Source organism: Lissotriton vulgaris, chromosome 6, assembly GCF_964263255.1.
Source record: "Lissotriton vulgaris chromosome 6, aLisVul1.2, whole genome shotgun sequence".
NCBI classification, from domain to species: domain Eukaryota; kingdom Metazoa; phylum Chordata; class Amphibia; order Caudata; family Salamandridae; genus Lissotriton; species Lissotriton vulgaris.
Window position 1 is genome coordinate 510,054,836 of NC_141694.1, and position 24,225 is coordinate 510,079,060.

At 45.9% G+C, this 24,225-nt stretch overlaps 1 protein-coding gene across 1 annotated transcript in view; it reads right to left on the reverse strand.

Annotated features, from left to right (window-relative positions):
• Positions 1–3,658: 3,658 nt before the first annotated feature.
• Positions 3,659–24,225, reverse strand: part of COX7A2 (cytochrome c oxidase subunit 7A2) — a 52,960-nt gene continuing 32,393 nt past the window's right edge. The window contains exons 3-4 of the mRNA XM_086926513.1: positions 4,544–4,628; positions 3,659–3,878 (exon numbers count right to left, since the gene is read on the reverse strand). Of these exons, the coding sequence (XP_086782639.1) occupies positions 3,820–3,878; positions 4,544–4,628 (144 nt within the window). The 3' untranslated portion in view covers positions 3,659–3,819. The remainder of the gene's footprint in view (positions 3,879–4,543; positions 4,629–24,225) is intronic.

Consider the following 24,225-nt stretch of genomic DNA (forward strand, 5'->3'; position numbering starts at 1 on the left):
CTTTTCCAGGTGAAAGTTGGTCTCCCAGTAGAATGTAGTCCTTGGAGGGGAGGGCGTGAGGGGTGATGAAGTCAGTGATGTCATCACAGAATTGTGCACGGGATCCTGGGGGCCTGTAGAGGAGTGTGCCTCTGAGTGTGGTCTTGGGATCTGTGTGGATTTGGAAGTGAAGGTGTTCGGCGCTGGTGAGGTTGGTGTCGGAGCTGGTTGGGATGTGGATGGAGTTCTTATGAACGATGGCGATGCCTCCTCCTATTTGGTTGGTGCGGTCTTTTCGTATGATTTTGTAGCCTTCCGGGATGGCTATGGTGATGTCTGGAGCTGAAGAGGCGTTCATCCAAGTTTCTGTTAGGAATGCGACGTCTGGAGAGATGGTGTCCAGTAGGTTCCATAGGTCGATGGCGTGTTGGTGAACCGAGCGGGTGTTGAGAAGGATGCAATTAAGGTGGTTAGTGTCGGATCTCTGTTTGGTGTTTGTGGGTGTGATGTGGATCTTGATGCATGCGTGCTTGCAGGAGAGGCATGTGAAGGGTCCATGGGTGTGTCCGGGTGTGGCTAGGGCACAGGTAGGGAGTTTGCCAGGATTAAGTGCTAGGAGGGTGGATGAGTTGTATGTAATGCGGGTGGACTGGGCATTGCGAGGACCAGGGGGTCTGGCGCTGGGCGCGGTCTTGGCGCGGACGGGCGTAGACGGGCTTACCTTTGGCGCACCTTCGGCGTGGACGCTGCGCGTTGGCTCATCAGCCTTAAATGGATAGTGGAGGGGGCGGAGCGTGGGAGGGGCAGCAGCTGGGAGGCGGTAGCGGGGAGGAGGGACGGACCAGGGGAAATCAACAAACAAAATGGAGGGTCAAAGGCGAAGCGAGGCAGGGGCAGCAGATGTATCAAAGCCCCGTGAGCACAAAAGTCCCAGTAAGTAGAGAGCGCTAAAATAAAAATAAATAAATGTTCAGCAGAGCAAAATGACAATATGAGGTGAGGCAAGCGTTATTCAAGTCCGACTACAATGCAATAAATAAACTTAGCACAGATCACGATACCAATTGCAACAGCACAGCACAGGTCACGATGCAAAATGTAGCCAGCAGCAGCCCAGCAGGGAGTGGGATCGGGGAGCGTGGGGGAGCGACCGTGCAGGAGCAGGTCATAGTGCAGCCCATGTAAAAAGCACCCTTTCTATAATCAATAGAGAGATGCTGTTACTTAGAGGTTTATACCACCAAAAATAATCTATACTTAGAATAGAAAAAAAAAATGAACCAACCTCTTTGACCCACGTCTCAAAATCTGTGTAGACTCCCCACCACAGCCAAAGTATATTGGACTTCTTGAACATTACCGCAATAAGCACAAGCTTGCATTTGCAGAGTCTCTTTCATATGTCTTCATTCTCAGGTTGAGGGTATAATATTACACCTGGTAACATACGCAGTATTCCAGAAGCGAATATGAAAGTAGACATGCACATAAGTCATAAGCATAGTGCAAGTGCACAGTGACAGTATCCAATCGTTTGGCAATAAACGGACAGTGACATGGTTTCTTGGTCGACAGATAGCTTGCGTTTCCAACATTTAATTGATCATCATATAAACTACTCTAAAACAAGGTTTTTAGAAGTAACAGCATCTCCCTCTCATTAATAAAATGGAGTATACATAAGGAAAAGGAAATTAGCTTGTTAAAATCTTTTACTTCCCCATTTTATCTTCTGATGCTGAACTTAAGGGCACTAGTTTACTCAAATCCTGTTTCTTCACTTTCCTTTTTCAGAGCTCGATAACAAAACAGAAAATATTTATTGACCACTGATTGAAAAATGTGAGGACCGTGTACATCGGTTGGAACACCCACCGTTTGTAGGCAAAGCCAAATTTAAAGCCCCAGTAAGGCTGAACAAAAGACAATAAGAGGTATAAAAAGAGAATTAATCAAAATATGCATTCTTTAAACAACATGAAGATGACAGTATAAGATAACTAATTATTGTTTATTCCAGTAAACTAGTGACTGTTGGAACATCAATGGCATTCAGGTGATGCCACACCCAATGCCCCAGTAAAGACCAACACACAAAGAAAAGAAAAAAATAGGTAACATTTTTCTTTGAATAAAGTGCAGATGAATGGATAAGACAATATATTTCTGTCTATTACAGCAATCTAGTGACCAGGAGAGGTTGGAACACTAGTAACGAACATACAGTGATTTTATCCATGTGGAATCTGAGAAAAATCAAGCAGATAGTGAAGTCACAATAATAGTTGGGCACGGACCCAGTGGTTAGTCATTATATTATAACATTAGCATAACAAGCATGGGGGATATAAGGTACAGAATAGATCACCTCACTTTATAGGAAATACAAGGCACTTTTCTTCACATGAATTTTCTTCAAATCTTTTCACAAACACGGTGTGGCGCTTTTGTTTCTTTTCGTTAATACCTTTACGTTAATAAGCTTAAAACTGTAGCAGTAGAGACCGATATAACCTTAATTAACTTTGTTACTGGGCGTCATAAATGATACGCATCCCGTTTTACTTTCAGATGCCCCCCATCTTAATTCTGCGCTGCATTTAAAGAAAATTAGTAAGCTGCCCTGATGAAGGTGGGCTTAATTGTATCCACTGAAACGTACGTCGGCCATGTTACCCTTTCAGCTGGTGGCAAAAACATGGAAATTAAGAAAGATATCTCCCCATGTGTTCAATAACTGCAAATACCACTTTGAAGCTGGAACTCAAAGTCTGATTTGTGTAGTGTGTAGTATGTATGAGCATGTCTGGTATGTAATGATTGCATGACAGGCGAGTGTATATGTAATATGGCAGGGGGATAAGTTCTTTCTTGATACCACATATATATTTATTGTATTTGTTCGAATGTGTATATTTGACCAGGAAAATCATCAGTTTACACTTTTCAAGCAGTATTAGACCTAAATGAAAAAAAGAAAAAGATACAAATGGTCCAAAAAATATTTTTCTAATTTAAATAAAATAAAAACAAATCAATAATAATCAAAGTTTCTTTGTATACTGACTTATGTACAGCATCTGATTGAGGGGGGATTGGGGATAAGGAGAATCCGAGACAGAGGAACGACAGGTAATGAAAATGGAACCAGCTCCTGAAAGGGGCACAGTGCTGATAGATAATGTCCACAAATATTAGCAAGCAACCCAGGGGAGGTAGCAGTAACACACCTGTGGTGGTAATAGGCAGTGGGAGGAAGAATGCTATATTTAAATGTAAACAGCTAGGGTACTGAAGCTAAACACAAACAGTAACAGAGCAGGAATTCAAAGGGAAAAAAATAAAGAGCCCCCCAGAGAACAGATAAAGAGCCACAGTGGAATGAGACAGTGCTAAGTCCCTGCTCAGAGGGAAGAAGAACAGAGGAGCTAAAGGAGGGACAAAGAGGCAGGACTGATCACTAGCAAGCAAGGGTTTTTAAAGGAATGACAAAGACAAATGAAAAGCAATCGCAAAAAAGGGGATGGACTTGATGCACACAGACTGATTACTGCAGGTCTCGAAGAGACAGCTGTGCTGTCTTGCTCGACCTAAAAATGACTTTGTTATCTTTTGAAGGTCAACAATATTTACGCTGCACCCAGATAGGCAAAATAGAAAATACACAAAAAACAAGAAGCCATGTTGAACTGTTTTATTTGTCACAGTCTGTGTAATACATTTCAATAAATATTGATCCCGAAAGAGAATCCAGCTTTTAGGAGTCGGTCCCTGAAGATTTGCACTCAGATGGGCAAACAGGTACTGGCAAACGTTAAGTTGACAAACTGTAAACTGGAATCAATTCCGTTTTTTGGGCATAGCAGCACTGAAGAGTTCAAACAAAGCATACCCTGTTCCTGTAATAAGAACAGCAGTGTTAGTAAGAGAATGTTGATGGCATTCCCAACATTCCAATTAAATCCACGAATATCTGTGGCTTGAAAAACACAAGCAAGACTGAACAGGAATAAAATGGTAATCGCGGTCATGCCCACTTATACGTATGAATCATTACCATAGGGCATTGACAGCCCATTCCTTAGGTCCATGCTTTTTGCCTGGAAACGGATACATAATCTGAAGATGCAAAAATGGCACTAGGCAGGTATAAAGGCTGTCCGTCTTAAAAGCAAAGACCATATGGGAATTTTTGCATATAAGAGGAGGGAACAAAGTCATACCTGGGTCATGCAGATAGGGATTAAATCCAAACATATTATAAACATTTTACTCAATTACATACGGCAAAAACATTGGCCACAGTCATTTAACCAATAAGAGAACAAATATTTGGAAAGCTGTGCAACAAAGACAAGCTAAATATAGGACTAGTAATGCAGAAGAATTTGAATGTTTCGAAACGTACAAAATCAGTCAGAACCTATATGGAACTACATACCATGTGGCAATTACAAGTTACATTCAAAAGCCTTGGCTGGTAGTACACTGGCAAGGTATATCATGCTGCACATGGACTATCAGTAAAGTAATAAATAGGAATTAGAAAGTCTGGCAAACGTACCTCCAAGTGAGAGAACCATTGTGAGTCTGTAGAGTAATGCATCACTTAATCCTCCCTTTAGATACACTGGCCTGCCATTATCCTCCTGAACAAAAGTTTTGGAAATAATGAAAAAAATAAAGTTCAAGATTAGTTCTATCCATGCAATTTTAATTTCCAAGCCAAAACATTTATTAAAACCAGTTAAGAAAGGAAAAATTACTTCCCTGAAACAGACAGTTTCTAGTTCCCTGGCACAGTTTTATTCTGTTGATGAGGAACTTTAATTAAAAGTAAGGTCCTAGTCTACTTCATCTTCTACTAAGACAGCACCATCAACCCTGCACCCAGACGGCAAACCTATGCAGTAATTAAGTACTTGGTGCAAAACATTGCTGCAATGGTTTTTTTGGAAGCCCCTGTAGCATGAACAGATACTCTCTAGGCCATCATATACCTCTTGCCCTGTGAGATACAACTGAATGAATGATTAAAATTTATAATGCGCAGACAATAACCCAAATGTATCAAGGCGCCTAACAGAAAGAGGTCAAAAAGAAAGATTGTTGCTTTGCTACAGGTACGCTTGCGTGAAAAGGTGAGTTTTCAGGGCCCTTTTAAAAGCCTGAAGGGTAGGCAGTGATCTTATTTCCAGAGGAAGAGCATTCCACCAAGTAGGGGCCAAGGTGGAGAAGGCCTTACCACCCCATTTCGCTCTCCTGAAACGAGGGGTCGTTAGCAGAAGTCTACCGGAGGACCGTAGATTTCTGGTGGGGAGATAGCGGAACAGGATGGAACCTAGACCAGAGGGGCTGTTTCTGGCCAGAGCCTTGTATGTCAGGCATAGGATCTTAAAGTGGATCCGAGCCTCTACGGGGAGCCAGTGTAGCAGCTTTCTAGCTGTGGTGGCTGAGGAGCGCTTGGGGAGGTCGAAAACGAACATGGCAGCGGCATTTTGGACTACCTGCAGGCGTTGCAGTAGGCCCTTTTTCAGGCCCGCATACAGTGCATTGCAGTAGTCAATCCTAGAGCCTATCAGAGCAACTGCTAGTTGTTTCCTGGCCTGAAGAGAGAGGTAATTCCTAATCCTTCTCAGGATATGGATAATGCCCCAGCAGGTGGAGATGGTACGACTAACCTGCTTGCTCATGTCCAGGGCGGGGTCAATCATGACCCCCAAATTCTTGGCAGAGGCAGTAGGAGTGGGACAGGCTCCCAGTGACTCTGGCCACCAGCTAGAAGACCATACTTCCTCTTTCCCTCCGAACACCATCACCTCGGTCTTCTCTCCATTTAGTTTAAGCGAGTTTGTTATCATCCACTTGCCGACTGCCTCCATGCAAGATCTAAAATTGGAGGCAGTTGGAGCGCTAGCATGGGAGAGAGAGACCAGGATCTGGGTGTCGTCAGCGTAGGAAATTATCTCCATCCAGTAAGATCTGATCAGCCTGGCAAGTGGGGTCACGTAGATGTTAAAGAGGGTCGGACTTAGAGCCGACCCCTGAGGGACCCCACATTGCACAGGGAGGGATGGAGATAAATAGTCCCCCAGCTTCACTCTTTGTTCTCGGTGGGTGAGAAAAGACGTGAGAAGATCCAGGGCTGCTCCATGCACCCCAACCTCCCTCAGCCGAGTTGTTAGTATAGAGGGGGAGAGGGTATCGAAAGCCGCTGTCAGATCTAGAAGGATCAGCAGGGTGGTCTGGCCCTCATCAACCCGTGTGCGTATGTTATCCAACACAATGGTGAGGGCAGACTCCGTGCTGTGATCCCTCCTGAAACCGTGTTGAGAGAGATCGAGACAATCCGAGCTTTCGATAAAAGCGGCAAGATGGGAGTTGAGGTGCGCCTCTAGCATCTTTGCTGGGGCAGGGAGAAGGGAGATTGGTCGGAAGTTTTTTAGAACTGATGGGTCCAGGGTGGCCTTTTTTAGGAGAGGTTTTACCACCGCTCTTTTCCACTGCGTGGGAAAGACCCCGTCTCTCATGGCTCTGTTCTCTGTTCATGATGTCAACCAGAGGAGGCAGAAAGGTTTCTCTGCATTGTTTAAGGATCCTTAGGGGACATTCATCCAGGAGAGCCAGACTTCGTTTTGTTAAGTAGACAGTCAAGAATGTCCACAGAGAGAGGTGGAAAAGAGTCTAAGGTACTCACGCAGGTTGATCCTGTCGGGGCGAGATCAATAGGACCTGGGGAGGGGGGCCCGTTCATAAGTGATTTTTGAAGTTCCAATGCTGAATGTATATCAGATATTTTGGTCTGAAAGAAAGAGGCAATGTTGTTGCAGAGCTCTTGGGACGCTATTACAGGATCAGGGGATTGAAGGGTTATGAGTGAGTCTACCACCTTAAAGAGCTCCTTAGAGGAGGACGAAGAGGTGGTCAGAGTGGTGAAGTATTCTTGTTTGGTTTTGATAACTTCGGCCTTGTATTTTCTGAGCAAGATCTTGTGGGCATCCTTATCTTTGAGGTTCCATCCTGTATTGCAGAGCCGCTCCTGTCTCCTGACCTCCTGTCTGAGAAGTCTCAGATGTTCTGAGAACCAAGGAGCAGAGGGCTTTTTTCTGGTACGGCGGCAGTATTGTAAGGGAGCTAGTTCGTCTAAGGCTTCTGTCATGGTACGGTCAAACTGCGTGGCAGCTGAAGAGGCACTTTCCACCAGAGGAGGGCACCATTTGGATGCCCACTTGGAGGGAGCTATTCGAAATGGCCTTATAGTTTCTGCGGGGTTCCTGTTTGCTGGGAATGTTAGGAGGCAAAGGTAAGGTAGGATACTTAAGTAGAAATAGAACTGCCATTTGGTCAGACCAGGACAGAGGGATGGATTCCTCAATCGATAACCTCGCATCATTAGTGAAGATGCCGTAGAGTGTGTGACCCGCTTGGTGAGTGGAGCCCTTGACCAACTGGTCAAAGCCACATGCTGACATAGTGTCCAAAAACGAAAACTGGCACTTTCCTACTGCCAAACTGCTCAGGTTATCCTGCCATCTTCCAACGGATACCTCACCCCACATTGAATAGAGGTTACTGGCTACCTAGGACTGGCGTTGGAACTGCGGCCTGGTAGGATAGTGTGACCCTTGCTATACAGAGTTTCGCACTGGATCCACAACGGACTGCATCCACTACGTGCTCCAATCCGGCAAGATAACTGCCACTCTGCTGTATCCAATCTACTCTGCCTATCATGCTCCACTGAAGGCATTGTAAGTCCAGGAAGAATAGTGGACTACTAGCAGTGCATCAGCAGGGCTTGAAAAATCCAGTCACCCCATCGTATCTGCGAGTCAGATTCAGCAAAGGACAAGCTATTTTTAGGTCCTACTCGCCATTTCAGGCGAGTAGGAAGACAGACTGACACTTTACCTTTGTCACTTGACCTCTGCATCTGAAAGCAGAGCAAGTGTGACAAGATAAAAGGTAAGTACCACATTGCTGTGTCCCCATTTAAAGTCTTGAGCACCCAGATGTGAAGTGCACTTCACTTCTGGGCACTCAGGACTTTCAATGGTGACATGGCAATTGAATGCGGGCGGGGTTATCATGGCTCACTTGTAACCTCACGGGTTTCCAAGGACGGGCAACAGAAGGACGTTATTGATGACGGGGCTCGTCTCTACCACCACCACTTTTAGAAGATACTTACTACAGAAGGACGGTACAGATGTCCTTTTTTCAGGGAACATACGTGGCAATTACATGAAACTACGCCTATACGCCGCTTCCCTTTACTAAGAATAACACTGCAAAAAGGCGGACTTCATCACACATATATTACAAAGGTCTCATCGGAAATCTAGATCGTATCAGCATTCCGGATCAGCGGCTTAGTACCACTGCTTTAGCCTTAAAGTCACAGACGTGGCGAATCAAGTGTCTGCTGTACTTACCGGACTGGTTGTTTTCCACCAATTGAAAATACAAGCTTCTATGATAAAACACTTGGCTGTGGTTCTCAAATTATTGAATGTACTAATTACTGAAGTAAAGTGGAAACACTTTATGTGGATTGTTATAAGGAGTTCTATGGTACTTGTCTTTCATGTTGGGACGGAGGCCCTAGGCTAAAGTGGGTTATACATTTGGGGTAGTATGATGCATATGTACTATATTGAAAGAAAATTTTGTTGGATAATATGGTTTATTGACAACTGCACATTACGAGAAAAGTGAAATCTGATATCCATCACTACTCGTTCCAAGTTATTGTAAAATGTGACAAGATAGCAAAATGTAAAGGCATCTTTATTGCGCACAAAGTGAATGAGCAATAAAAATGCCTTTAAATCTTGTTAACTAGTCACATTTGCACAGCTTTCAGAGACAGAGGTCAAGTGCATTTTAGTTAGGTCAAGTATATGTTTCACCTTACTAGACCTGCAGGTCTAGTGAAACGTTTAAGATTTTGAGCCCTGATCTGTGCCAGAATAAAATCACAGACGCAGGTCGAAGCCTTCCGATCCACTGGAAATCACTTGGTCACACATTCCATAGATACAAACAAGACCACCTCCCTCTTCTTATGAGGCTCTATACTGCTCAAAACTAATGAAACTGCACAACAAGAGGAGTCATTTCTCGGACCACAGAGGGGCCCCACTTTGTCACTGGAACGGTATGGACTTGCTTGAGGGCAAAATGTGTAAAGAAAAAATTGCCAAAGTCATCCCTTCACAGTAAAGCCATCGGGAGACTGGCTTACATAAGGAATTCCATGTCTGGACCGGAGGCTCCGATTATGCTTCTCTTTGCTTTATTACCAAACCAATTTTTTCAGCAGCCAGTAAAGCATAAAACTTCCAAATTGTTTACTTAAAAAAAAAAAAAAAAAAAAAAAAAAAGGGGGGGGAAGAAACACCAATTTAACAGAAGACCGACAGAAAAACTTAAACGGGACTACAAATCCCATAGTTCTAAGAGGTATTGCCCCATAAGTCCATCAACAGTGTTCATGCCATCTTCATAGACCCTCCATCTTGGCTGTCCTTCCTTTTTCTTCCCAGGTGCTCTTTTCATGTTATTGCATGCTTGGTTGCCCTGGGCGCTTATCTGGAATCGGGAAGCGCTCAGGGCTGTGCTGTACTTGGGTATATTTTATTGGTGTTTGGTTAGCTTTACCTGCTTTCACAGATTCTCTAACGGCCACGGGAGGGTGTGCGCTCCTTATGCAGCCGCTGCCTATTGACTTGCGGAGCTCGCTTGGACCGCTAGGGGTTCTCTTGTGTCTCGATGCTCCAGCGGCGCGGTCCCCTCAGATAAGACACGAGTGCCTTGTCCCCTCACTGCCTCACCTTATGCCCCAAACGGGGTCTGTATTTCCTGCTTTTGGCACCATTATTTCAACACCTCGGTGGGGGTACGTATTGCGGTGATACCGCGTTTAATCGCCTGTGGGCAAGTTCATTTGCAATCTTGTAAAGGAGCTCTGTGAGGAGTTTTTATTCGGCCTGCACGCACCTGGGGCCAGTGCATGCCTCAAGGCAGTTCTTTGAGCTGCATGTTAAAAAGCTTTGCAGTCCTACGGTCTGCCCAAATCACCTCTGGGTTCCCCAGGACCATCCATTGAGGTTTTACCTCTGACACTCAGGCCCATTGCGAGCTTCGTTGTTTGTTTATCCCAGTCTGTTGGTGCAAATGGAGCACGATGATGTCTATGTGGAGGAGGAGGTCCAAGAGGAGTACCTCCCCAATGATGATGCCTTCTTTGACACGGTAGGCTCATCTATTTACCGCTGTGTGAATGAGGTTGTGGGGTCCATGGAACAGCGCCTCTGAGAGGTTTCTACAGGAGTGTGCCAAGTTGGCGCAAGGCTGTTTACAAGCCCCGGACCATGCCAGTACTCCTACCCCTGATGAGGGACCCCCACCCCCAAGTAGAGTTTTCCGGTGGGGGGCCCTGGGAAGCACAGGGGGTGGACAAGGGTGCGTTTGAGAGCTTGAAGAGCGCCTTTTTAGCTAAGGTTCCCCCCGCTTCCGACCCGCCTCCTGTCCCGGAGCCTGACCTGCCCTCCGCGCCGGTTTCCCCGAACATGGATGGGGATTCACCGGGGGATTCGGACGATGATGCGGGGTTCTCATGGACTTGGCACCTGGCTGGCTCTTCCACCTCTCTGCCGCAGGACGATTGGGGGTACGCTGAACCCTGATGAAATATTTCATTCTCAGTCAGCGGCCTGGAGCCCTGGGGATAAGGTGGCTAAGTTTGTGGCCGGCCGCCTCCACAAACCCCTAGAGAAGGAGGCTAGGGGCTGTTTGAGGTCTGAGTGCCCAAGGCCCACTTTAGAAGGGAAGGTCACCTGCACGCCGGAGCTAGACTCCAAGATGGCCACCTTCATGGCCAAGTACATAAAGGACCCTCGAAAAGGTATTGATCGGTCTTGGCGTTCCTGCCAAGATAAGCTGTTGGACGCGATAGGGCCTTTGACCAAGATACTGGACATGGTGGAGGAAGCTAATGATTCAGGCTCTGCCATCTTCACCGACATCCTTTTCCAATTGGGCACAGCGTGCTATAATATTCATAGGCAATGCCAACTGTGCCCTTTCGACAGAACGCTGTTGTTCCTAGTTAATAAAATTGGACCCTAAGTTAAGGGACCTGGACTCTTCGGCGACAGGAGCAGTGGCGCAAGGGGGTCTCTTTGGAAATACCTTTGTAAAAGAATTAGGCAAATTTGTGGCCACATTTACTTCACTGGACAAGGCCCAGTCCAATCTGAAGAGAGTTTTCCAGACCCGGGTTTCTCAAGAGGCCAGTCATGGCAGGGGGCGGGTTATCGGCCGTGGTGCGCAACACACTCCCAACAGGGGACAAGACTCCTGTCAGGGACAATATAGTTTCAACGCCAATTACTCCAACTTTTATCCCACAAGAGGGCAACTGTTCAGAGGCCGTGGAAACTTTAAGAACACCACCAGCGGGTTTCATATAGATTTCTACAAAACCCTGCGCCAGCAGTGCCTCCCGCACCCAATCTCTTTTTCCTTCGCGGATGGGCAGATGTTCGACAAAGAGGTGCCTTTGTTGCTTCACAAAGGGGCTGTTTGTTGTTCTGCTCTGCACCCCAACAGGTTCTTGATGGACAAACCCGATGGGGGGGCGCCGTCGGATCATCAACCACAAGGAGTTCAATGGGTGGTTGGTGTACCAGCATTTCAAGATGGAGGGGATTCACCTCCTCCGGGATGCTCTTTATCAGTCTGACTGGATGGTGCGGATGGACCTCAAGGACACGTACTTGGTCACCATTCGCCCACCGCATCAGCGGTTTCTGCAATTTTACTGGAGGGATCAGATTTACGGGTTCACTGCCTTTCCGTTCGATCTTTCTTCGGCACCCTGGGGCTTCACAAAGGTGCTTCATCTGGTGGTAGAGTTCCTCAGGGTGTCCGCATTATTGTTTACCTGAACAACATCCAGATTATGGTGCAGTCTCCCAGGAAGTTGTCGGTGCAGCTGCGTCAGACGGTGTCGCCTGGGAAGAACCTGGGCTTGGTGATCAACATAGACAAGTCAGTCTTCAGTCCGGCTCAGAGCCTGGTTTTTCTCGGGTTCGTTGTGGATTCTGCCAGCGCTTTGCTTCCTTGAGCCTGCCATCCCGGAAAATGGCCAAGATTCGGCACGAGCTCCGGCAGATCATCCCCAGGACTCACACCTCGCTCCGGCAAATTGCCAGGGTGGTGGGCCTTCTGTCCTCTTCAATCCGGGCAATATTCCCAGGTCCCTTACACTATCAGACCATGCAAGACTTCAAGGCGAATAACGGAGAGGGTTGTCCTTCGATCAATCTGTTCGCCTTTCAGCGGAAGTGAAGGACGAGAGGTCATGGTGGCTCACCCACATGGAAGGTGGAATGGCCGAGCGATTTTCAGGTCGGCTCCGGATCTAGTCACAGAGTTCAATGCCAGCAGGTCGTGGTGGGGTGCCCGCAGAGGGGTTTTTCCACAGAGGGCGCTTGGTCTTTAGAAGACAGGCGTTGCACATCAATTGTCTGGAGCTCCTCGCGGGGTCCTTCGCCGTTCAGTGCTGGACTAGGGACAGAGTGCAGTCTTGTGTCCAGTTAAAAATGGACAATGTCTCAGCGATCCTTTGTGTCAATCACCTGGAGGGTCCCCGATCTCCGGCTTTGGCGAATCTAGCAAAGGATTTTTGGGAATGCTGCCTAGATAATCATATCTCCGTGACGGCGGAGAATCTCCCAGGTCAGGGCAATCAGGTGGCGGATGGCCATAAAAGACATCTAGTCGATTCCAGTAAATGGAAATTGGATGTCCCGGTCTTTGGTTGGTTGGCGTGTCTTTGGGAGCCGTTTACAGTGGACCTCTCTGCATCCCGCCTGGACCATCAGCTCCCGCACTTCTTCAGCTGGAGGCCGGACCCTCTTGCAGTAGCCACGGATGAGTTTCTTAAAGATTGGAGTCCTGAGAAGGCTTACGCGTTCCCTCCCTTCTCGATGATCGTACGACAGGCCGCCTAGATCCGCCAGCAGAGAGCGGCGGTGGTGATGGCGACGCCTTATTGGAGGCCCCAAGTTTGGTTTCCTGTTCTTCTGGAACTTTCTTGGGATTTTCCAATCCTACTCCCCCCGTTTCCTCGGATCTTTCAGAGTCCGAACAAGGAGCATCATCATCTAGTCACCGAGGGGTCTCTCCACCTCGTTTGGCGGCTTCCAGGCAGCATTGGTCGCTTTCTGGTATTTCAAGATCAGCTGAGGAACACCTTTCCAAGGCCTGGGCAGACAGCACCTCAAAACGTTATCGTTCCGCCTGGGCTATGTGGATGCGTTGGTGTCTGACAGTCTGCATCCCATGGTCGCAGGCGTCGTATCATCCTTAAATTTTCTGGCAGAGTTGGCAACAGCTGGTTTAGCGCATCGCTCAATTAATACTATTTGTTTCGCGATTTCGGGGGCCCATTGCCCAGCGGAAGGGGCCCCGGTAGGGGAGCATCCCTTTGTCTGTAAGCTCCTGCAGGGGCATCTGTCTTTCGTTGCCCCCGGAACCGCGTTACTCTGTCCTGTGGGACGTCAATTTGGTTTTGAATCTCTTCCTGTTTTGGCAGCACAATAAATATCTTTCTTTGAAGGAAGTCTCGGCCAAGTTGGCCATGCTCCTGTGCCTGGTCTCCTGTCAGAGGGTTTCGGATTTCTGCGCCATGGACATTTCAGCAAGAGTTTTGTCTCCTGATGGGGTGATGTTTACGGTGGGCCATCGTACTAAATCGTGGTGACAGACTATTTCATACCCAGTTTTTTCAGATACGCCAAATTTGTGTGCCGTGAATTGCCTCAACGCATATAAGAATTTAACTCAAGAATTCTGCCCTCCTGGTGAACGCCAACTTCTTATTGCCTTAAGGAAACCGCACAAAGCAGTCTCCTCACCCACTATAGCTGGGTGGATGCGTTGGGTCATGCATGAGGTGGTATCGACACAAAACAGTTTGGTGCTCATTCAGCCAGAGGTGCACTGGCTTCTAAGGCTTTTTCTCTGGGTGCCCTGTTGGAGGATCTGATGCATGCCGTGGATTGGTCCTCAGATTCCACCTTCAAAAGGTTTTATTTCAAGCCAGTCTTGGAGGTCACTCAGTTGGTGGTAAATAAGCTTTGAACAAGCATAATCGGAGCGGTCGGTCCGGACATAGAATCGCAACTTGCCTAGCGTAGTAAAGGTAAGCTTCAATTCTGTTACGGACACAGAGGCAAGGATTATCTCACCCGTAGCACGATCTTGTGTGAGCCTGCCAGTATGTGCGCGAGTAAATCTTTTCTGTGATGTTCACAATAGTTCCTGATAGTATTGCTAGTGTTACAGACTTGAAGTTTGGTTGTGCTTAAAGTGCTGTCACGGAAAGGTTGTCCATGGTGAGCCTTATGCGGTCTTTGTCTCTTTTAGGAAATGATGGCACATAACAGGGCTGATAATGTTGCGTGCTTCTCGCATAGAAAGAGGAAAAAAATGGTTTGGTAAAGCGTGGTGTGACAAGCATAATACTCGCCTCAGTGTCCTTAATAGAATAGAAACTTACAGTTACTATGCTAGGCAAATGTCGATTCTATCATACTAGTAGCCATCTAGTGACACCCGGCTGAATGATGCATGGAAGGAGTCAGAATGGGCTGCTCCCTGGCGCCACCTCGGATTCCACTACATCTCTCCCAAATATAGCAAGGATCTCCTCGGCTATTCCAGCTACCGCACATATCCTTATAAAAGTGGACACGAAAATATTGACAAATTCTTACCACCCAGCTGTGCAGGGTTATCCGATCCCCTCACAAGTGGGAGATATGGATCATTTAACCCAGTCACTGAAGAATAACTGAACAAGTCTCTTGTGACTTGAAAAACGGAGTTTTGTTGGTAAAAATGAATAAATACACACAATTGTCATAGGACTCCACTGGAATTAGAGAGCTACTCTATTATCCACTAACTTATGCTGATGGCCAGAGAGACTGTGGCTAGAGCCATGTACTTTCAGGGATGGCCTACTGGTTACAGGTGTGGAAAAGGCTGTCACAGGATACCAAGATTAACTTCTCCATCTCTGGACACATGGATCTACTGCAAGATGTAACTTATATAGAGGAAATATCAGTTCATAGACTGCAATGGATAAACACTCCACGATCACCCGCAAAATTATGCATCCCAAGGTACGGATGTAAAGGCACTTTACCTACAGTAGATGAACAGTAATAAGAGCTTTGTAGCACATCTTGTAAGTAAATGGTTTATAAATTCAGGGACTAACTAGGAGCATTCGACAAATGTATACAACTACCCCATGATGCATCTGGGGATATTTCTGATAATACTACTGGGCTGCTCAATTGATCCTCATTAGCAACTGGATATTTAGAGACCAAAAAAAAAAAAACGTACTAGAAATCAGGAGTACTAGATTTTACTTATGAGGTAGCTATACCACATACACTGCAGACGTCACATTATACCCCACTGTTAGACCTGGCATCATTGGCTTGAGTCTCCCTTCCATTTTTGACAGATTGCCTCTATTATGATGTTTTTGCTGGATTTATGCTTTGGGTACTGTGCCACTGCTAACCAGTGCAGTGCAAGTGATCCCTATGTTAAATTAATGTACCAATTGGTTATTTGATTTACCTGTCAGCCCCTAGTACAGTGCACCATGTGTGCCCAGGGCTTGCAAATCAAATGCTGCTGGTTCTGGTGCTTCTGGTTGTGCCACCCACAGAAGCAGCTTGTAAAGTGTTTCAGGCCTGCCATTGCAAGGCCTGTGTGCAGTTTAGGGTATACAACCTTTACAACGAAACTTTTACAACGCACTACCATTACAACGCAAACCATTACAACGCATTGCGCTGGGGGGCGCTCTAGGATACGGAATAAGTTTAATTTACTATCCAACACCTTCCCTAGTGTCCACAGGGACTGGAGTTGGAATAGTAAATTAAACTTTTCACTATCCAGCACCCCAAAGCGCTATGCATTGTAAAGGCATGCATTGTAAAAACCGCGTTGTAAAGGCATGCGTGGTAAAAGTATGCGTTGTAACGTCGTATATCCGCAGTTTAGCACTGCCATGTTGACTTGGCCAAGTGCACCCACTTGCCAGTCCATAAACCTTCCCTTTCCTTCAGATTAGACACCCCTATGGTAGGCCCACGGGCAGGGTGCATTGTAAGTATAAGGTAGGACATGCTCTGATGTGTGTAGCATGTTCTAATAGTGAATTACAGCCATTTTCGTGTTTCACTATTGAAGGCTACCTGTTCTCATAGGCCAGAATGGGCAGTTAGATTATTACATTCTTATAATCCTAACTGACTCAGGGAACACAGTAGAAATTCGAATTTAGTATGCCTGAACTCAGAATAATAAAATACATCTTTTAGTGAAAGTGGTTTTAATAATCTGTGTTTGCAAATACCACTTTAGAAAGTAGGTATTTGCTTGCCTAACTATCCAGGCCTGCCTCTGCTGGGTTGTGTATTCCTTGTCTGGGTTTGTGAGTGACAGGGCTGGGGGATTCCAGGAGACAGGCTGGGGCAGCCAGGTGGAGAATAGAGAGATCTGCATCTAGATGGGAGGGAGGAGTTGCACCTGGGACCTGAATAAGGCTGGGCCTTCCCTCTACAATACTGGCTTCACCCCCTGTGGCTTGTCTGAGGTCTCTGCCCTGCACTGTGAAAGGAGATTAGGAATCATGTCAACAGAGTCTTCAAGAGCTGTATCTTCCCTGCCCTGTGCTGGCTCCACCTCCCGTGGGGCGGCTGATGTCCCTGCCCTGCACAGTGAAAGGAAGAAGAGAGTCATGTAAACAAAGTGCTTATGAACTGGTTGGGGACTAGGCAGAGGCCTCTCTGTCTTCAGAGAACAAAGGATTTTGGGGTATAAGTATTGGGACCCTGATCCCAAGAATTTAGATGCCTTCTGGAACAAGAAACCTTTCTGCCAAGGAGAAGAACCAAGGAAGCTGCAGGAGTTGTACTGCCCCTCTGCCAGTGTGCTGTTTGCTGGGTTGGCCTGCAGTGGTTGCTGCTAAGGGAAAGGAGAAGGAACTTTGTAAGGACTTTCAGCTACAGAATATTCTCAAAGGGCTTGAACTGTGCTTGCCTCCTGCCGAATTCTCAGGGACAAATGACTTCATATCCAGCTCCCTCCTGAATTTCCTTGCTGGGAATTCTGACTCCAGTCACCTGCGTGACGCTGGGAGCTGGAAGCGCGACTTATTAAGAAGAAGCGTGTCGCCGCCGCAGCTGACATTGCAACGCCGGAGAAGCAAGCCTTGGTCGCATCTCCCTGGAAGCGTGTGTTCATCGAAGCTGCCTGCTGTCGCATCACCAGAGAGGCGTGACGCCATCGAGAGAGTCGCCATGGCATCGTAGGAGAAGCGTGTCGCAGGGCCTGTCGTGGCTCCAAAGTACAGAGTCGCTGCCAGGGCGTCCTCGCATCATCATCGCATGGCCGCATCAAGGACGCCATCTTCTTGCATCGCAACTGGATCATCGCATCGCGGCGCCATCTTGCGCACCACAATGGGCCCGCAGGCCAAGAATCTACGCATCCCCTCTGCACCGGTAAGGCTCACGACGAGTCCCCTACTCTGCGCAAGCATGGAGGAAGGACGCAACCGTTCCCCCGGGTCACGAAACTGACGCATCTCCCCTTCTGCAAGCCTTTTGTTCACTTTGCTTTACGCATCCAGGTACTTTGTTAAGAACTTAGTCGTATTTACCAACAACTTGAACTAAGAGACTTTAATCATCTTTTAAGTAAGCTTAAGTGTAGTATTATGGATTTTTGTAGTTTGTGGTCTTGTGTTTAAGTCTGTATAAAGAATAATTATTTTTTTTAAACCGGTGTTGTGTCCATCTGTGGTGTTTTCACTGGATTACTGTGTATATTCACAAATGCTTAACACACTGCCTCTGAGATAAGGTTGTCTGCTCGTGCCAAGCTACCAAGGGGGTGAGCAGGGGTTATTAAGGAGTGTAATGCCCTTATCCTGATTTAGAAGTAAGGGTCCCTATTTGGACAAAGGTGAATACCATTGCCAACTAGAGACCCCCAGATCTAACACCCACCACCTGCAATGCTCGTACCACAAGCAGTGGGATGGATCAGATAGGAACGTAATTTTAATTACATAACTGGGCGACATCGGGGAGGGTAAATAAATGAAATCCTTCAATCTAGTGGCATTCACCCTTCGCAAGTCCCAAATATTTAGAAACTAACAGCTACGTCACACATTGAAGGTACACATGACAAACCCAACAGCTGTTCCCGACTTCAATGCACTAGAGCCAAAAAGGAACAGATGGGAAAGAAAGGAAATATCCAGAATTTACAAGAACCTGGTATTAAACATGCCTGAGCCACTGGAAGATATAGGAGCTAGATGAGATATTGACTTGGTGGCAACGAATACAAAGAATGGACAAAGGCTTATAAAGGCTTCATACACTCATATCATTCAACCTTGGCCTCCCAGTTTAAATACTTCTACAGTATTTAGTACCAAAAAGCTCTGCATAATGAACAGAAGCCATGATCCGCACCGCTAGAGATGTAAAATGGCCAAAGCATAAGACATTCAGACAATATGGTGAATATTAGTCACACATAAATAATAATAGGTCTTGAGAAATCTAGTTGCCAACTCGCTATGGTGAGTCAGATTTTATAAGGTCAAGCATTTTTTAGGACCTACTGGCCCCGTCTGGCGAGCTGGTAAAGAACATATGTTCTGTTCATTCCGAAAGTGAATTAGCAAACTACATTTTATTAGCTTGTAAATGAACAGTACACATGTTTCAAAATACATTTCAGTAGTTTGGAAAGCACTTATTTTTGTAATTCTGACCCGAGATGGAAACAATGATATGAATTTCATAAAACTAATCAGAATACTTTGGTTAATAATGTGCAAATGATAAATATTTGCAGAAACACAATTTCAACACATTTTATCATTACAACTTTAATCAGTAAAACTGCATGTCAGTGAGAAAGTTTGTGGCCATTTCAATTAAAAATGTTTGTCTGTAAATGAAAGTGTACAAAAACACTTTTGTTATCTATTTAGTAAAAGAGTTTTAAAATATGACCTGAGAAACATGTTTGACCCCGCCCTGATGACAATACTATTAGTAAACTAAGAGAGAGGTCAGGCCTCGTGTACAGTATATGTTGAAAAACTTTTTATTAAACATGGAACAAAATGTTAGCTTATTAAACCAAACTAGTATTTTTCCAGACATGCTAAACCCGCATATTTGAAAGTGGTCTTGTACGTGGTAATGAAGTGAAATGTGATTCGGTGAAAAAAAATACTTGCCTAGGAACACAGGAAGAGAGGAGTTTATGAGTAAAACACATTACAGTTAGGTCAAGTAGAACATTCAAGTCACTAGACCTGCAGGACTGGTAACGTTTTTCGGATATTGAAACTATGAACGTATGACACTTTCATGTAAAACGTCATTATTATAAAATGGATGCAGTTTTTAGTGGTCATTTTAACTTCTCCTGCTCGTTCTCCGTCCCAATCAGTGTCCCGCTACAAAGCCACCTCTCACAGAGCTTCAAGTGAATAACGTCAATATAATAGCGATTTACAACATTTGTTAGGGAGTGAATATTGTGAATGAAGCTTGTGTTTAGGATCCAAGGTATATTCAAGGACTTCCGCTGGAGACTTGCATGTGTTAGTTCTTTGAATCATTGTTTAAATAAATGTTTCATTTGTATTATACCTGTTCAGAGTGCAGTTGCGGAGGAAGCAAATTGAAGATTTCTCTTTTGGCTGCATAAAATGCACATAATGTCTTCCATACACAGAGGTAGATGAAGGATGATGAAACGGACATAGAGAGTGCAAACTGCTACGAGACAGGGTGTCCCAGCGCCAAGTTTGAAATAGGTGAATTTAATCGAACAGCCATGTTTTTATGACCTAGCAACACTTTAGCTGGTCCGCTCCTAAGCAAAGATGAATAGGAAGAGAATTCCACAGTTTTGGCCCTAAATAAGAAAAAGCTCTTCCACCCTATGCAGAACAGAAAATTCAGTGAATACTATAGATAAGAAGGATCTCAAAAGAGTCATCCTTGGCAAAAAGTTTTGATTCTAGATTTCACAACAGAAGGGCTGAGTTTATGATACGCTCTAAGAACAATACATAAAGCCACTGTAGACGTCTAAGATGAGGGGGAAATGGAACAGAATGGAGAGAAGTTAAGGAATATGGCCGGAAAATTGTTAAGTTGAAGGCAATGTAATTAATTTAGCGGCTGTTCAAGGTAAAGAGAATTTCAGTAATCAATTTAGGATATGAGGACTGCTTGAACCACTGAACAATAGTGCTGTGGTAAAAGCAAGAGACGGAACTTCTTTAACATCCAAATGTAATAATAAAAAAAAAATTAAAAAGAAGAGTTAAATTTTTGAGCTTACAAGAAAACGGAAGCATCCAAACACCACTACGTTTTTCACAGACTATTTTAGAGATGGGGCTACTCCCACATTAGAGGGGAATCTGGAAGAAGACAAATTGGTGGAGGTTCCTCCAGAAAGGGGAGCAAATCAATCTTCTTGCCATTCAATTTTAGTGAATTTCTGCTCATCTAAGATGCCACAGTTGTCAAACAGTGCTGCAGCAATAAATGATGGACGGTATGCTGAACGAATCAAACATCGAACCCCTATCAAGAGATCTGGGTTAACTCCATTGTTCTTTTGCTCATTACGCCACCCCAGTTTAGACCCAGTCATATGCAAGTCAGGCTTGTCCCTGTTAGTCATGTGATCAGTCCAGCCCCCGCCGACAGAGCATAGACATTGATGTAATACAGATGTTAAACAGATGAGGGCTAAATGAGAATCACAGCAGCATCACACGTACCAGAGAGCTAGAGTGGGACAAGCTAGGGGGGGGGCAAAGTTACAGATTCACAAAAGTTGTTTAAGAAGGATAGCCAATAGAGCCCCTTTTCTGGAATACCTTCTTCTTTGTCCAGCATCACGGGACGTAGTGTGGTAAAGCTAGTATAGCCATCTGCTATGTAGAGAATGAAACCAGCCTACGAAACAAAGATGCTGCTAGTTTCAATAAATGTAGGGAGCTAGACATTTACTTCGATTTCCAAGATCTCAGAAGGTAATCAATCAGCATTTGTATAGAGCATCACTGTCACCCCTAGGGGTATCTGGGTGCGGCATCTCCATCGAAGAGGCATGCCTTGAGTTTCTTCCTGAAGTCCACTAGGGAGGGTGCTGCTTAAAGATGGAGGGGTAGGTCGTTCCTGGTCTTGGCGGTGATGTAAGAAGGAGCAGCCCTATGCAACGAATGCAAGAGGTGTGTGCACAGGCTAGTAAGGAGGAGCACAGTTGTCTTGCAGGTGGACGTTCAGACGATGGCTGATGTAGGCCAGTCCTTGATCATGCAGAGCTTTGTAGGCGTGGTGAGGACCTTGAACTGGCATCTCTACTGGATGCTGAGTCAATGAAGCTTTCTGAGCTGAGGGGGTGAGATGGCTCGGCTTGGGGAGGTCCTGGAGGAGTCTGGCTGCAGCATTCTGTATGGTCTGGACTCTTGAGGAGCACAGTAGAAAGGCTGGCGCAGAGAGCACGTTGCCATAGTCGATGTGGCTGGTGACAAGGGCCTCAGTGATGGTCTTTCTGGTGTTGAGTGGCCTACATCTGAAGATTTTGCAGAGCGTACGAAGGGAGGGGAAGCAGGCGGAGGCGACTGCGTGGACTGGTTTCATGGTTAGTTCACTGTAGAGGATGATACCTAGGTTGCGTACATGGTCTGTACGTGTCTGTGTTTGTCAGAGTTCTAATGGCCACTAGCTGTGGTCCCACACGATGTGTTCTTCCCGAAGAGCAGTACTTCAGCCTTTTTAGGAGTGAATTTCAATACAACGGTCTCTCATCAAGATGCCTACATTGGTCATGGCTTTGCAGAAGTTGATTTTGGTGTTTAAGGGATCTTTGAGGAGCGAGAGGATGAGTCTAGTGTTGTGTGCATAGGAAATTATATTCAGGTCGTGGGATCGGACGTTGTCTGCGAGGGGGGTCATATAGGTGATGAACAAGGTGGGGCTGAGGGATGATCCTAGGGATACACCGCAGAAGATGTCCTTGGGTTCAGAGGTGAAGAGAGGCAGCCAGATCTCTATGCATCCTCGGAGAAAGGACGCAATCCACTTGAGGGCGATTTTGCTGATGCTGTAGAGTCTGTTGTGGAAAATTGTGTTGAAAGCAACAGAGGTGGAGGAGGAAGAGGGCCACATTCTCTGCAGTCGAGGAGGGTTTGGATGCAGTCTGTGGTAGCGATCAAGGCAGTCTCATTGCTCTGGTTTGCACAGACTCAATTGAGCGGGGACAAGTAGGTGGTTTTGATCCAGGTATTAGGTACGTATTTTGAAGGTCTTTAGTGTGGTTGGCCGCTGTATCAGTGATGTCTGGATGGAAATAGGGCAATAACTGGCAAGCACTGATATACCTACCACAGTGACAAATTTGCAGTAATGCCGTTTCAAAAACACCAATAAAAAGATTATTTTTTTTAAGTTCTAAACAGGAAGGGGCAGTGCTTCCATCTCAAGGGGGCAACTTTGGTAGAAGAAATGCACCAGCTTTATCTCAGTCTTTAACCATAATCAAGTTTCCTTCATGCAAGTTAAGCCATATATTGCACTAAACCGTAACAAGGTAATCTCATGCTCACATGGTAGGCAGTTTCACAGGATCACGTTGGGGGTGGGGTGTTTGGAATGGAAAGGATACTCTGACTGTCTAAGATACTGGTCTTTAATGCTGATTTGTTCAAACTAAAACATGTGTGGCCGGAATATCCGTGCCTCACTACTTGGAGAGCAGGTGTGTACGAATCCTCTTACAGTAAGCCGTTGAGCAGGTCCCCAGAAAGTCTTCAACAGCATGCCTAGCAACAATACTTTTAAACTAGATGGCTGTAAAAGGTCAGCAGCTTTCTCTTGTATGGGTGTTATTCACTCTTCCTTGTTCTCCAGAGAGCAGTTGTCAGATCAGGCACGCAAATGTCCCAAGTATGGTTAACTCCGAACGTCCCTTTGAACAAAGTCAATTAACTGGCTTGCTCAGTTTTTGGATTGGGACCGAAAGGGATACAGTAAAGGATACTTTTTATCATCTCATCCAATGTTCTCCTGGGAGGCATCAAGGTTTCTTTCCAGGTGGCGTGGCCAGGCTACCGAGCGTGATGGCCCACATCCAGGGCCGGATTGGGATCACAATTTGGCCCGGGCACTGACGAAAAAAGTGGCCCACATTCAAGAGGCGTGGCCCATATTTAAGGGGCGTGGCCCACATTCAAGGGGCGTGCCCTTTCATGAAACACCATTTGCACAGACAAGGAATGAAAGTGGGAGGATACTGTTCTTGCACACGACACAGGGCCAAGGTGACAATGGCCTACATGCTGAGCAACTAAAAAAACAGCAAGGCCCCTTTTTGTCACAAAATTATTCCAGCCCTCCAGCACAGGAGCACCTGAAAAGCAGCAAAGCCCCTGCTATTACTAACCTACTTAGCCCTCCCCAGACCTTCAGCACAGGAGCACCCGAAAAGCAGCAAAGCCCCTGCTAGTACTAACCTACTTAACCCTCCCCAGACCTTCAGCACAGGAGCACCCGAAAAGCAGCAATGCCCCTGCTAGTACTAACCTACTTAGCCCTCCACAGACCTTCAGCTCAGGAGCACATGAACAGAGGTAAGGCCCCTGCAATTAGTAAATTAATCAACCCTCCAGGCCTTGGGAAAATGTCCTGGCAGGGGAGCACAAAACACAGCTTTCTGGGTCATCCAAGGTAGCCAGGTAGCCAGGGGGGAGGCTGAGGTGAAGCTAGTGCATGGGAGGTGCCTTCCCAGTGTGTTCTGGCAGTTTGAGTATTTACCATTTACTGTAGTATTACCCTTGTACCTGTCCATGGTACCCTTTTGTAACTTGCACACGTCACTTTTCTCTTGTAACACACTGTTTGCTACCTCTCATTTTTGTTTGCTTTAGATACTTACACAAGTGCCACCATTGCCCACGTAACGTTTGTTCTTGTGCTGGAGTGTCTGCCATTAATTGCAGTATTATACCTCTACTTGTACTTTGTGCGCTTTTGTAACCTGCACACATGTCACTTTTTCCTCCTGTAATGTATCGTTTGCTCC